Raw genomic sequence first — 14,418 nt, 5'->3', positions numbered from 1 at the left:
AAAAAAGCAAAAAAAACGAATGAAACGAAAAAAAATAATTTCTACATTTCATCCAACGTGCACAAATGTTTCTGACATTCGTACAACAAATGTTTTATAAATAGACCCCTAAGACTGCATTCACACCCCGCATTTTGAATTGCGGGCAGACTTGCCTCAATTCTGCCTACGATTTCAAAGCGTCGAGATGTGAATGAAAAATCGCAGTAGGAACATTTGAGATGCCATTCATTTGAATGGCATTTAAAATAGCGGATGCGGTTCTGCCGCAATTTTCGCGCAGCAAATCGTGCTGCAATCGTGGCAACCCGCATTGCGTGAAGCATGTCGCCCAAAAGTAGCTCCTAAACTTTTTTTGGGAAACAAGCTATACGCAACATGGGTTGCGCAATCGCAGCCTGATTTATCGCGTGATGACCTTGCCGCGATTTTAGGTGCCATTCAAATGAATGGCATCTCAAATGTGCATTCTGCAATTTGCCATTTACACCTCGGCGCTTTAAAATTGCGGGCGTAATGGCGGCAAATCTGTTCAATATTGAATTGACACACCTTTTGCAGCTATAATGGCTCCAACTCTTCTTAGAAGACTGTCCACAAGGTTTAGGAGAGTGTTTATGGGAATGTTTGGCCATTCTTCCAGAAGCACATTTGTGAGGTCAGGCACCGATGTGGACGAGAAGGTCTGGTCCGCAGTCTGCACTCTAATTCATCCCAAAGGTGCCATTAAAGTTCAGACAGACAGGAAGTGGCTGCAGGAAATCAGCATCACTGAGCTGCAACAATAAATAAAAAAGATAGGGAAACATGTTTTATAAAAGTATCCATTGTTCATGATAGCAAATGAAATGTCACTCAATTATAACCTACAAGTGGATGTAACGCCACACAGCCTATTCACCAAGGCATCTTCCACACATCTGATTAGTTTGGGTCTGCAATGATTGCTGCTGTAAGAAGTCATTCTCTCCGGTACCAGTCTTTATAGCACACCTTCTGGTCACAGACCTCATAGAGCCCCTCTCTATCCCTACTCTTCTCATTGGCATAGCTCCTGCCTTGTATCACCTTGCTAGGGCACTCTGTCTCTTTGTTATTGGTGCGTTACCACGTTTTGCTTGCACTGATTGGTCGCCTGTTATGTCCCCTATTTCCAGATTGGCTCTCTTTACATCCCGAGGCGTGGCTTTAATTTCCTGTCCTCTGATTTGATGCCGGAGGTCACCCAGGGGGCGGGACAGACCTGAAGATGGCGGCGCTATTGGTGGAAAATTTCCAGGGGGCGTGTTGGCGCTGTAATCCGGAAGTGCTGTGTTGCTGATGTGGCCGGAGGAGGAGTCGCCTGCCACCGAGAGGCACGGGAGGAAATCAGAGTCTACGGAGAGCCGTGTGAGAGGAAAGGCGGAGGGCCGTGCACGGTGAGCCGGGGGAAGGTAATGCTGTGCCGGAGAGAGGAGTGCTGCATACAGTGGGCAGCGTGGTGTGTTTAATGATGAGTCCCCTGTATGTAAAGAACGTGTCCTCTGGTCACAGCACTAGAATGTATACAGAACCCCCATGACTGACATTACAGGGCTATAATGTATACAGAACCTCCATCACTGACATCACAGCACTATAATGTATACAGAACCCCCATCACTGACATCACAGAACTATAATGTATACAGAACTCCCATCACTGACATCACACCATCTATAATGTATACAGAACCCCCATCACTGACATCACAGCGCTATAATGTATACAGAACCCCCATCACTGACATCACAGAACTATAATGTATACAGAACCTCCATGACTGACATCACAGCACTATAATGTATGCAGAACCTCCATCACTGACATCACAGCACTATAATGTATACAGATCCTCCATCACTGACATCACAGCGCTATAATGTATACAGAACTGACATCACAGCACTATAATGTATGCAGAACCCCCATCACTGACATCACAACACTATAATGTATGCAGAACCCCCATCACTGACATCACAGCACACCATCTCTAATGTATACAGATCCTCCATAACTGACATCACAGCACTATAATGTATACAGAACCTCCATCACTGACATCACAGCACTATAATGTATACAGAACCTCCATCACTGACATCACAGCACTATAATGTATACAGATCCTCCATCACTGACATCACAGCACTATAATGTATACAGAACCTCCATCACTGACATCACAGCACAATAATGTATACAGAACCTCCATCACTGACATCACAGCACTATAATGTATACAGAACCTCCATCACTGACATCACAGCACTATAATGTATGCAGAACCCTCATCACTGACATCACAGAACTATAATGTATACAGATCCTCCATCACTGACATCACACCATCTATAATGTATACAGAACTCCCATCACTGACATCACAGAACTATAATGTATACAGAACCCCCATCACTGACATCACACCATCTCTAATGTATACAGAACCCCCATCACTGACATCACACCATCTCTAATGTATACAGAACCTCCATCACTGACATCACAGCACTATAATGTATACAGAACTCCCATCACTGACATCACAGCACTATAATGTATACAGAACCTCCATCACTGACATCACAGCGCTATAATGTATACAGAACCTCCATCACTGACATCACAGCACTATAATGTATACAGAACCTCCATCACTGACATCACAGCACAATAATGTATACAGAACCTCCATCACTGACATCACAGCACTATAATGTATACAGAACCTCCATCACTGACATCACAGAACTATAATGTATACAGAACCCCCATCACTAACATCACACCATCTATAATGTATACAGAACTCCCATCACTGACATCACAGAACTATAATGTATACAGAACCCCCATCACTGACATCACACCATCTCTAATGTATACAGAACCTCCATCACTGACATCACACCATCTCTAATGTATACAGAACCCCCATCACTGACATCACAGCACTATAATGTATACAGAACCTCCATGACTGACATCACAGCACTATAATGTATGCAGAACCTCCATCACTGACATCACAGCACTATAATGTATACAGATCCTCCATCACTGACATCACAGCGCTATAATGTATACAGAACTGACATCACAGCACTATAATGTATGCAGAACCCCCATCACTGACATCACAGCACACCATCTCTAATGTATACAGATCCTCCATAACTGACATCACACCATCTATAATGTATACAGAACCCCCATGACTGACATCACAGAACTATAATGTATACAGAACCCCCATCACTGACATCACAGGGCTATAATGTATACAGAACTCCCATCACTGACATCACAACACTATAATGTATACAGAACCCCCCATCACTGACATCACAGCACACCATCTCTAATGTATACAGATCCTCCATAACTGACATCACAGCACTATAATGTATACAGAACCCCCATCACTGACATCACAGCACTATAATGTATACAGAACCTCCATCACTGACATCACAGCACTATAATGTATACAGAACCTCCATCACTGACATCACAGCACTATAATGTATACAGAACCTCCATCACTGACATCACAGCACTATAATGTATACAGAACCTCCATCACTGACATCACAGCACTATAATGTATACAGAACCTCCATCACTGACATCACAGCACTATAATGTATACAGAACCTCCATCACTGACATCACAGCACTATAATGTATACAGAACCTCCATCACTGACATCACAGCACTATAATGTATGCAGAACCCCCATCACTGACATCACAGAACTATAATGTATACAGATCCTCCATCACTGACATCACAGAACTATAATGTATACAGAACCTCCATCACTGACATCACACCATCTATAATGTATACAGATCCTCCATCACTGACATCACAACACTATAATGTATACAGAACTCCCATCACTGACATCACAGAACTATAATGTATACAGAACCCCCATCACTGACATCACACCATCTCTAATGTATACAGATCCTCCATAACTGACATCACACCATCTATAATGTATACAGAACCCCCATCACTGACATCACAGCACTATAATGTATGCAGAACCCCCATGACTGACATCACAGAACTATAATGTATACAGAACCCCCATCACTGACATCACACCATCTATAATGTATACAGAACCCCCATCACTGACATCACAGCACTATAATGTATGCAGAACCCCCATGACTGACATCACAGAACTATAATGTATACAGAACTCCCATCACTGACATCACATAACTATAATGTATACAGAACCCCCCATCACTGACATCACACCATCTATAATGTATACAGAACCCCCATCACTGACATCACACCATCTATAATGTATACAGAACCCCCATCACTGACATCACAGCACACCATCTCTAATGTATACAGATCCTCCATCACTGACATCACACCATCTATAATGTATACAGAACTCCCATCACTGACATCACAGCACTATAATGTATACAGAACCCCCATCACTGACATCACATCACAGCACAATATTGTATACAGAACCTCCATCACTGACATCACATCACAGCACAATAATGTATACAGAACCTCCATCACTGACATCACAGCACTATAATGTATGCAGAACCCCCATCACTGACATCACATCACAGCACAATAATGTATACAGAACCTCCATCACTGACATCACAGCACTATAATGTATACAGAACCCCCATCACTGACATCACAGCGCTATAATGTATACAAAACTCCCATCACTGATATCACACCATCTATAATGTATACAGATCCTCCATCACTGACATCACACCATCTATAATGTATGCAGAACCCCCATCACTGACATCACACCATCTATAATGTATACAGAACCTCCATCACTGACATCACAGCACTATAATGTATACAGAACCCCCATCACTAACATCACAGAACTATAATGTATACAGAACTCCCATCACTGACAGCACTATAATGTATACAGAACCCCCATCACTGACATCACAGCGCTATAATGTATACAGAACTCCCATCACTGACATCACAGAACTATAATGTATACAGAACCCCCATCACTGACATTGCAGCACTATAATGTATACAGAACCTCCATCACTGACATCACAGCACTATAATGTATACAGAACCTCCATCACTAACATCACACCATCTATAATGTATACAGAACCCCCATCACTGACATCACAGCACTATAATGTATACAGAACCTCCATCACTGACATCACAGCACTATAATGTATACAGAACTGACATCACAGCACAATAATGTATACAGAACCCCCATCACTGACATCACACCATCTATAATGTATACAGAACCCCCATCACTGACATCACACCATCTATAATGTATACAGAACCCCCATCACTGACAGCACTATAATGTATACAGAACTGACATCACTGACATCACAGGGCTATAATGTATACAGAACTCCCATCACTGACATCACAGAACTATAATGTATACAGATCCTCCATCACTGACATCACAGCGCTATAATGTATACAGAACTCCCATCACTGACATCACACCATCTATAATGTATACAGAACCCCCATCACTGACATCACAACACTATAATGTATACAGAACTCCCATCACTGACATCACACCATCTATAATGTATACAGAACCTCCATCACTGACAGCACTATAATGTATACAGAACCCCCATCACTGACATCACAGCGCTATAATGTATACAGAACTCCCATCACTGACATCACAGAACTATAATGTATACAGAACCCCCATCACTGACATTGCAGCACTATAATGTATACAGAACCCCCATCACTGACAGCACTATAATGTATACAGAACCCCCATCACTGACATCACAGCGCTATAATGTATACAGAACTCCCATCACTGACATCACAGAACTATAATGTATACAGAACTCCCATCACTGACATCACAGAACTATAATGTATACAGAACCCCCATCACTGACATTGCAGCACTATAATGTATACAGAACCTCCATCACTGACATCACAGCACTATAATGTATACAGAACCTCCATCACTGACATCACAGCACTATAATGTATACAGAACTGACATCACAGCACAATAATGTATACAGAACCCCCATCACTGACATCACACCATCTATAATGTATACAGAACCCCCATCACTGACATCACACCATCTATAATGTATACAGAACCCCCATCACTGACAGCACTATAATGTATACAGAACTGACATCACAGCACTATAATGTATACAGAACCCACATCACTGACATCACAGGGCTATAATGTATACAGAACTCCCATCACTGACATCACAGAACTATAATGTATACAGATCCTCCATCACTGACATCACAGCGCTATAATGTATACAGAACCCCCATCACTGACATCACAGAACTATAATGTGAACCTTGCCGAGTTTTAAATCTCGCGCACGCGCGGGAGTGACGTCATCGTCGCTCCAGCCAATCACAGCGCTGGAGCGGCGATACCCGGAAGACACGCCGAGGCAAGATGAAATCTCGCTCGGCGTGAACCAGGTAAGTGCTACGCACCTCGTTCCGAGGTAAGTATTTCATAATGAGCTAATATGCGGTGCATATTAGCTCATTATGACTTTTCCCTTACAGGAGGAAAAAAAATTAAAAATTTCCATGCGGGTTTACAACCGATTTAAGCGGGGGAACTCAAAATCGCGAGATGATTAAAATCATATAATTCACAACTTCAGTATCGGGATGACAAATCTCTGTAATTGGAAAACTGATGCATTTTGGGAGGCAACCTCCCGAAACAGGTCAGCTTTCTAATTGCAGAGTATTGGCATCCCCGATACTGAAGTTGTGAATGAGATGATTAAGGCTGCATTCACACCTGAGCGTAGGTCGTTCCGTCGTTTTTTCCATCGTTTTGTCGCGCGTATTCATGCTTATTTGCGCGTTTGCATACAGCGTCGTCCGACGTTTTTGTACTTAGACGTTTTTTATTTTAGCCAATAGGAAAAATGATCATCTTTTCACCACTTGTTGCTATGTTGGTAGATTTTTTTTATCTTCTGCCTGGGTGAAATGTTCTATTGATCAAAGCGACAAAACGCCCGTAGTCGCTCAAGTTGCTTGAATCGAGCGTTTCCATTACTTTCTATGGGACATGGAAACGCTCAAAAATGCCCAAACCGCCCGATTTGCGCGACAAAAAAGGGTCCGGAACTTGTTTGAGCTTCAGGTGTTAGGCGCCAGACGTATCGGCGTGCAGATGTGAACCATCTCCATAGGGAATAATGTATTTTTTCCCCTCTAGCGTATTTGAGCGTCGCGCTTCAGGCGACAAAACGCTCAGGTGTGAATGCAGCCTAAAAGCATATAACATTCACAACTTCAGTATTGGGGATGACCAATCTTTGCAATTAGAAAGCTGACCTGTTTCGGGAGGTTGCCTCCCAAAATGCATCAGTTTTCCAATTACAGAGATTTGTCATCCCCGATACTGAAGTTGTGAATTATATGCTTTCAATCATCTCATGTTTGTGAGTATGTCTTTGGGTTTTTTCAATAAACATTAATTGGTGTTGAAGTTAATGCCCCAAGCGTTTGCGCCCTAATTTTTTTTCCTTTTTATAATATGTGGACATTACCTAGTAATGTCCACATATCATTTTTTTTTTGCAATAAGCGTTTATTGATTGGTTTGCGCAAAATTTATAGCGTTAACAAAATAGGGGATAGTTTTATTATTATTATTTTTTTTTTTTACTACTAATGGCGGCGATCAGCGATTTTTTTTTTTCGTGACTGCGACATTATGGTGGACACTTCTGACAATTTTGACACATTTTTGGGACCATTGTAATTTTCACAGCAAAAAAAGCATTTAAATTGCATTGTTTATTGTGAAAATGACAGTTGCAGTTTGGGAGTTAACCACAGGGGGCGCTGAAGGAGTTATGTTTCACCTAGTGTGTGTTTACAACTGTAGGGGGGTGTGGCTGTAGGTCTGACGTCATCGATCGAGTCTCCCTATAAAAGGGATCACTCGATCGATGCAGCCGCCACAGTGAAGCACGAGGAAGCCGTGTTTACATACGGCTCTCCCCGTTCTTCAGCTCCGGGGAGCGATCGCGAGGGGGCGGCTAGAAACGAATGGCTGCGCCCTCGTCCCGGATCGCTCCTGAAGCCACGGGAACCGCCGCATGTACGGGGGGGGGGGTCCCAATCGGACCTCCGACCCACGTCTAGGCAGGGACGTACAGGTACGCCAATGTGCCTGTCCGTGCCATTCTGCCGACGTAAATGTGGCGGTCCGGAAGTGGTTAAAGGGTTTGTAAAGCTTCCCGTTTTTTTCACCTTAATGCATCCTATGCATTAAGGTGAAAAAACATCCGATGCTTACAAGCCCCCCCCCCCCCCCCCCCCGTTTACTTAGCTGAGCCCTCGAAAGTCCCACGTCGAGAACTCGCTGGCTTCTCGGCTCGGTCTTCTCGGCTGTTCTCAGCTGTTCATTGGATGATTGATAGCAGCACAGCCATTGGCTCCCGCTGCTGTCAATTAAATCAATGACACGGTGCGCCGGGGCTGAGTGATACACTTGGCAGCTATGGCCGCCACCGTATCACACAGGAGCGCGCCCGCAAGCTAACCCCCTTGGGAGAGCGCTTCCCAGAAGGGGGTCAGCTCTTGCAGGGAGGAGCCAAGACAGCCGTCGAGGGACCCCAGAAGACCAGGATCGGGGCCACTCTGTGCAAAACTGTACAGTGGAGGTAAGTATGACATGTTTGTTATTAAAAAAAGAAGAACCTTTACTAACCCTTTAACTAACAGAAGCCAATCTCATGACTGGCTTCTGTCAACGGGCAAACCAGCAGCCGATCGGCATCCGATCATTACTCTCAGCCAATGGCTAAGAGCGCTGACCGGTGAGATCGTACTAACATCGCTTCTCTGCCTTTTGGCTAAGATCAAGTGTAGTATTAGTTCTTATCAGTGTCCAGTAGGGCCTGACGGGAGGCTGGAATGGCTAGCTATATAGCATCCCTGCTGGTATGATGGGGGGCTCTGAAGGCTAGTATTGACTGGAACAGAAACCGAGGCACCAACAGGCAGTTGGGGCATGGGAGTAATCCCCCTGGGAAAACTGGATGGGCCTGGTTCCTCCTGGTTTGAAAGGATCTACCTTGTCTGGCCATGGGCTGGTAAGGCAGAGCGTCCAGTGTCTGTGCCACCTGGGAGTGGTTGTCCTAAGGGTGCTCTTAGTATTTCTTGGGTGTGTCAACACCAAAAACTTTTTTCCTGCACTGCGCCTTTTAAGGCTAGGCCTTCTGGCTAAGTCCAGGGCAATTTCTCTTCCGTTCATGGACGGACACAGCAGCCTTTGATCTTAGGGTTATATCCGCTTCCTTCAGGAGACTCTCCTGAAGGAAGCGGATATTATCCCTAAGGTCAAAGGCTGCTGTGTCCGTCCATGAACTCAGAGAAATGGATTTTACGGTGAGTACAAAAATCCTATTTTTACTGACCACCGTGAAGGAAGGCTTTACTGCGGTGGTAGGGACGTGCTCGCCCCCTCCTGGGAACTACATCAGTGCAGCAGGATGCTCTCTACGTGTTAGAGACTTCAAGGAGGTGTGAATTACTGGGCGTGCCGCAGTGCATACTGGAAATGTAGTTCTTACATGAACGAGCGCTGCAAACCAGGAAGTGAATGAGAGAACAGAAACTAGAATGCCATAGGTGATATAGATGAAGGAATTTAATAGGTATTTACTCGTTTTTTTAACAGAATCATTACACTATTCTGTCTACCTTGCAGACATTAATTTTAGCCAAAAAAATGTTTTCCTTTACAACTCCTTTTAAATGTAGCCCCCATGGATACACTTGCCACTAGTTTAGAACTGTGCCCCAGAGTATTGCATCTCAAATTCTAGTCCTGAGGGGATGACTGACAAGTCCTAGCAGGCCTTGTGTATGAAGTATCTAAACATCTAAAAGAGGCTCAGTTTGTGTTTTTCTCCTGGTAACCATTCGGCTTCTTCATTTCTTTTCTAACTTGAAAATTGAGAAGCCGATGGCTTAGTAAAAGAAGAATGCAGAGGTCACACTAGAAGTTTCCCCAATGAGCATGCAATCTACTAGGTGTGGGAAAATGCACAATAGTTGTTGCTGCTCTATGGCACTGGCGTTTTCTTGCCCCTACTGTTGCACGTCACATTACCACTTGTACTATTCGGTATTTTCCTAGCTTTATCTCCACTACGATGCACCATTAATAGGGATGGGCTGAACACCCCCCATGTTTAGTTTGCACCAGAGCTCTCGAACAGAGAAAAAGTTTGGAACCAAACCGTAAACTCTATTAAAATCTCTGGGACCCGAACATGATAAATCACAAGTCCCTGTTTGAAAGGCTTATATGCAAGTTCTTGGTTCTGGGGGACATATATCCAGTTTTTTTTAGGGGCATTGATTTTAGCAATGCTTAAAGTGAAACAATAAAAATGAAAAATCCTGTTAAATATAGTGCATGGGGGGTCCACTTAGTCTGCATGTAAAGTGGTGCATCTGTATCGTGTATAGAACCTGCTGCGGCAAAACTGACATGCGTAAAGGGGAAAAAAAAATGTAAGTTGACTTTCACGGCTGCAAACCATTGCTGGCAAAAAAAAGAAAGGAAAATAAACATCATTAGTTCTCCTTTATGCCTACCAGGCTCTTTGGGTCTGGAATGAATTTTAAAGGGAACACTACAAGGTTAAAAAAAATAAGTGAATGAGTACCCATACTCACATGGGGGGGCAGGATCTGGGAGTTAAAAGGGGCTTACAGATTCAGATAAGCCCCCTGCTCGCAGACCCCCACAGCCCAGGGTTGTGGGGAAGAGGCCCTTGTCTCCATCAACATGGGGACAAGGTGCCTCAACGCACCCCCCCCCCCCATGTTGAGGGCATGTGGCCTAGTATACTCGCTCTTTGTCCCCCCCTCCCTTTTCTGGTCTGCAAGGCTGCATGCTTGGATTTTGGGGGGGTGGGGGGCCCCACACCATTTTGATTTTTTTTTTTTGGAATGGGGCTCCCCTTAAAATCTATACTAAACCCAAAGGGCCTTGTTTCTTTTCATGCTTTGCTATTGCCGGCAATGTGTTTTTTTTTCTCATTCAGCTGGCTGCGGGGAAGCCTGTTGACAGCTGATGACTTATCCATTGTTAGGGATGCAGCGGCCAGCTGCCCTGCCCACTATTTGACAAACAGATGTTCACTGACCTGATTGGACAAAGCTACATTGTGGGGTGCTCGGTGGGCGAGTATCTCCCAATTTCGGATGTTCGCTGAATGGGCAATGTTAAACTTGTGCTCAGTCCAAACCGCTCGCCCAACACTAACCAATAACTAAACCAGCTTGACAATGGCAAAGCTAATAAATCCACTTTTTCATAGAGTAGCCCTGCAGTTTCTATTTCCTTCACTATTGTAATTGTGCTGTTTTGATGCATCTGTTTTTTGTACTAGGCTAACAATCTGATTCTTGCTTTTCAGGCCGGATTCTGCTCGGAATGTTCAGTCGTCTGTCTGGCCTTGCTAACACAGTCCTACATGAACTGTCTGGAGATGGTGAGGGATCGGACATTGTACAAGTGTCTGTGAGTGATGTTTTGATTTATAATCTTGTGGGCAAATAAATGCTATTTAACCACTTAAGGACCGGACCAATATGCTGCCTAAAGACCCAAGGGGTTTTTACAGTTCGGGACTGCGTCGCTTTAACAGACAATTGTGCGGTCGTGCGACGTGGCTCCCAAACAAAATTGGCGTCCTTTTTTTCCCCACAAATAGAGCTTTCTTTTGGTGGTATTTGATCACCTCTGCGGTTTTTATTTTTTGCGCTATAAACAAAAATAGAGCGACAATTTTGAAAAAAATGCAATATTTTTTACTTTTTGCTAAAATTTATAGCGTTTACAAAATAGGGGATAGTTTTATTGCATTTTAATTTTTTTATTTTTCTTACTACTAATGGCGGCGATCAGCGATTTTTTTTTTTTTTCGTGACTGCGACATTATGGCGGACACTTCGGACAATTTTGACACATTTTTGGGACCATTGTCATTTTCACAGCAAAAAATGCATTTAAATTGCATTCTTTATTGTGAAAATGACAGTTGCAGTTTGGGAGTTAAACACAGGGGGCGCTGTAACATTTAGGGTTCACTTTGTGTGTGTTTACAACTGTAGGGGGTTGTGGCTGTAGGACTGACATCATCGATCGAGTCTCCCCTATAAAAGGGATCACTCGATCGATGCGCCGCCACAGTGAAGCACGGGGAAGCCGTGTTTACATACGGCTCTCCCCGTTCTTCAGCTCCGGGGAGCGATTGCGACGGGGCGGCTATAAACGAATAGTCGCGCCGTCGTCCCGGATCGCTCCCCGAGGCTTACCGACCGCCGCATGTACCGGGGGGGGGGGGGGGGGGGTCCCGATCGGACCCCCGACCCACGTCAAGCAGAGGACGTACAGGTACGTACATGTGCCTGTCCGTGCCATTCTGCTGACGTATATGTACATGAGGAGGTCGGCAAGTGGTTAAGTCATGCAAAAATTTACTCCCGGCAGGCATATTCACACCTTAGCTTTCCTTTATGGTGTATTAATGCACAAACATTAACCTGTGTAATAAATGGACTGCTAATGCAACAATAGGGTTAAATATTAGGTAGATTACACTTTTTTTTAAAAGCAGCCCACTACAGCAAATGGTACGTGCATTGTGATGCACTGCAGTGCATTGGGCTCTATTGTACAATGCGTTGCAGTGTTACTTGCAATGAAGGGCAGCGCATTGCACACAGAGCAGGCAATGCATGTGTTTTAGTGGCATTGCTACAAAATGTGATGGGGCCTTCAAACTATAATTTGTTTCCCACAGTTTGTCCTTGGGGAAAGTATTTGCAGTAACTATTTTAGGTACTGTGGATATCTAGAACATGTACAGTACGTTAACATCCTTTACCGGGATGATTTAGTTGTACATTTTTACTTTCTGATTCAAAGACAGCCTGGTTATCGCACATCATACCAAGTCGTGCTCATTAAAAGCCATACCATCGCTATTGTACAGAGAATAAAGGAAAGCGCTGCCTTCATCAGCTAGGAGACATTTGTAATGTATGAAAGGTAACAGAGAGACTTTCTGCAGTTTTGCAAAATGAGGTGCCCATTGAAAACATGGAGCTTTCCTACTGTGTATGATCCTATAAATGCAGGATGGCTAGTTATGTCCAAAGTCACTTCTAATCTCAGGCCCTGTACACACGATCGGACAAAACCGATGAAAACGGACGGAAGTTCAGTTTCATCGGTCCAAACCGGCCGTGTGTGGGCACCATCGGTCAGTTCTTCAGTCCAAAAAAAGAGAACTTGCTTTAAAATTTAACCAATGGACGCCTGACCGATAGGTCAGAACCGATAGTTAGTACGCAAAATCATCGGTTCAAAACCCGCGCATGCTCAAATCAAGTCGACGCATGCTTGGAAGCATTAAACTTCATTTTTCTCTGCTTGTCATTGTGTTTTATGTCACCGCGTTGGACTCGATCGGTTTTTTGACTGATGGTGTGTAGGCACATCAGACCATCAGTCTGCTTCATCGGTTAACCGATGAAAACGGTCCTTCGGACCGTTCTCATCGGATGGCCCGACCGCGTGTACAGGGCCTTAGAGTTTTCCAACCCTTCACAATGAACTGACAGCAAAAGAGTTGGATGTAAAAGGTCATTTTATAGCCCATCAGTAGTGCTTGCTGCAAAATCATCTTAGGCCCCATGCACACGAGACGCTGCTAAACTCGAGTTCAGAGGCATTTGGGCATTTTTTTCAACTGCCCCTGAACACATTTAATGTTATCCTATGTGTCCATGCACACATTCACGTTTTTTGGCGTTTCAAAGCAGTTGGGTTTAGGGCCGTTTTTCCAAACCCAAAATTTTGGGTTCAGAAGCATTCAGCTTTCGCGTTTTAGACGCAAATCGCGGCAAATCGCGGTACCGGCGTTTTGCCGCGATTTCGTCTATAGGCGTTTTTAAAGGTGACCTATTTTTTTACATTAGAAATCTCAAAAATGATGGCAAATGATGAAAAACCATAAAAAAAACATAAAAAATGTAATTGCTTGTATTGCATTGTGGACAATCCACAACTTGTGGCAGGTGACATGGACAGGTGACGTGGCAAGTGGACAACCCACAACTTGTGGTAGGTGACGTGGCCAGGTGATGTGGCAGGTGACGTGGTCAGGTCACGTGGCCAGTGGACAATCCACAACTTGTGGCAGGTGATGTGGCAGGTGACGTGGCCAGGTGACATGGCAAGTGGACAATCCACAACTTGCGGCAGGTGACGTGGCCAGGTGACGTG

At 44.1% G+C, this 14,418-nt stretch overlaps 1 protein-coding gene and 1 pseudogene across 4 annotated transcripts in view; both read left to right on the top strand.

Annotated features, from left to right (window-relative positions):
• Positions 1 to 1,298: 1,298 nt before the first annotated feature.
• The window catches only part of LOC120931576 (golgin subfamily B member 1-like), a 64,255-nt gene continuing 51,135 nt past the window's right edge, over positions 1,299 to 14,418 (top strand). Inside the window, exons 1-2 of one of the 4 annotated variants that reach the window (XM_040343158.1) lie at positions 1,299 to 1,418; positions 11,543 to 11,617. In XM_040343158.1, the coding sequence (XP_040199092.1) occupies positions 11,600 to 11,617 (18 nt within the window). In that variant the 5' untranslated portion in view covers positions 1,299 to 1,418; positions 11,543 to 11,599. Of the gene's footprint in view, positions 1,434 to 11,542; positions 11,647 to 14,418 lie in introns of all 4 variants that reach the window. The other 3 variants (XM_040343156.1, XM_040343154.1, XM_040343155.1) reach the window with 3 other exon arrangements.
• On the top strand, positions 8,943 to 9,047 carry LOC120933961 (annotated as a pseudogene).

Source organism: Rana temporaria, chromosome 3, assembly GCF_905171775.1.
Source record: "Rana temporaria chromosome 3, aRanTem1.1, whole genome shotgun sequence".
Taxonomy (NCBI): Eukaryota; Metazoa; Chordata; class Amphibia; order Anura; family Ranidae; genus Rana; species Rana temporaria.
This window is presented reverse-complemented; position numbering and strand designations above follow the sequence as displayed.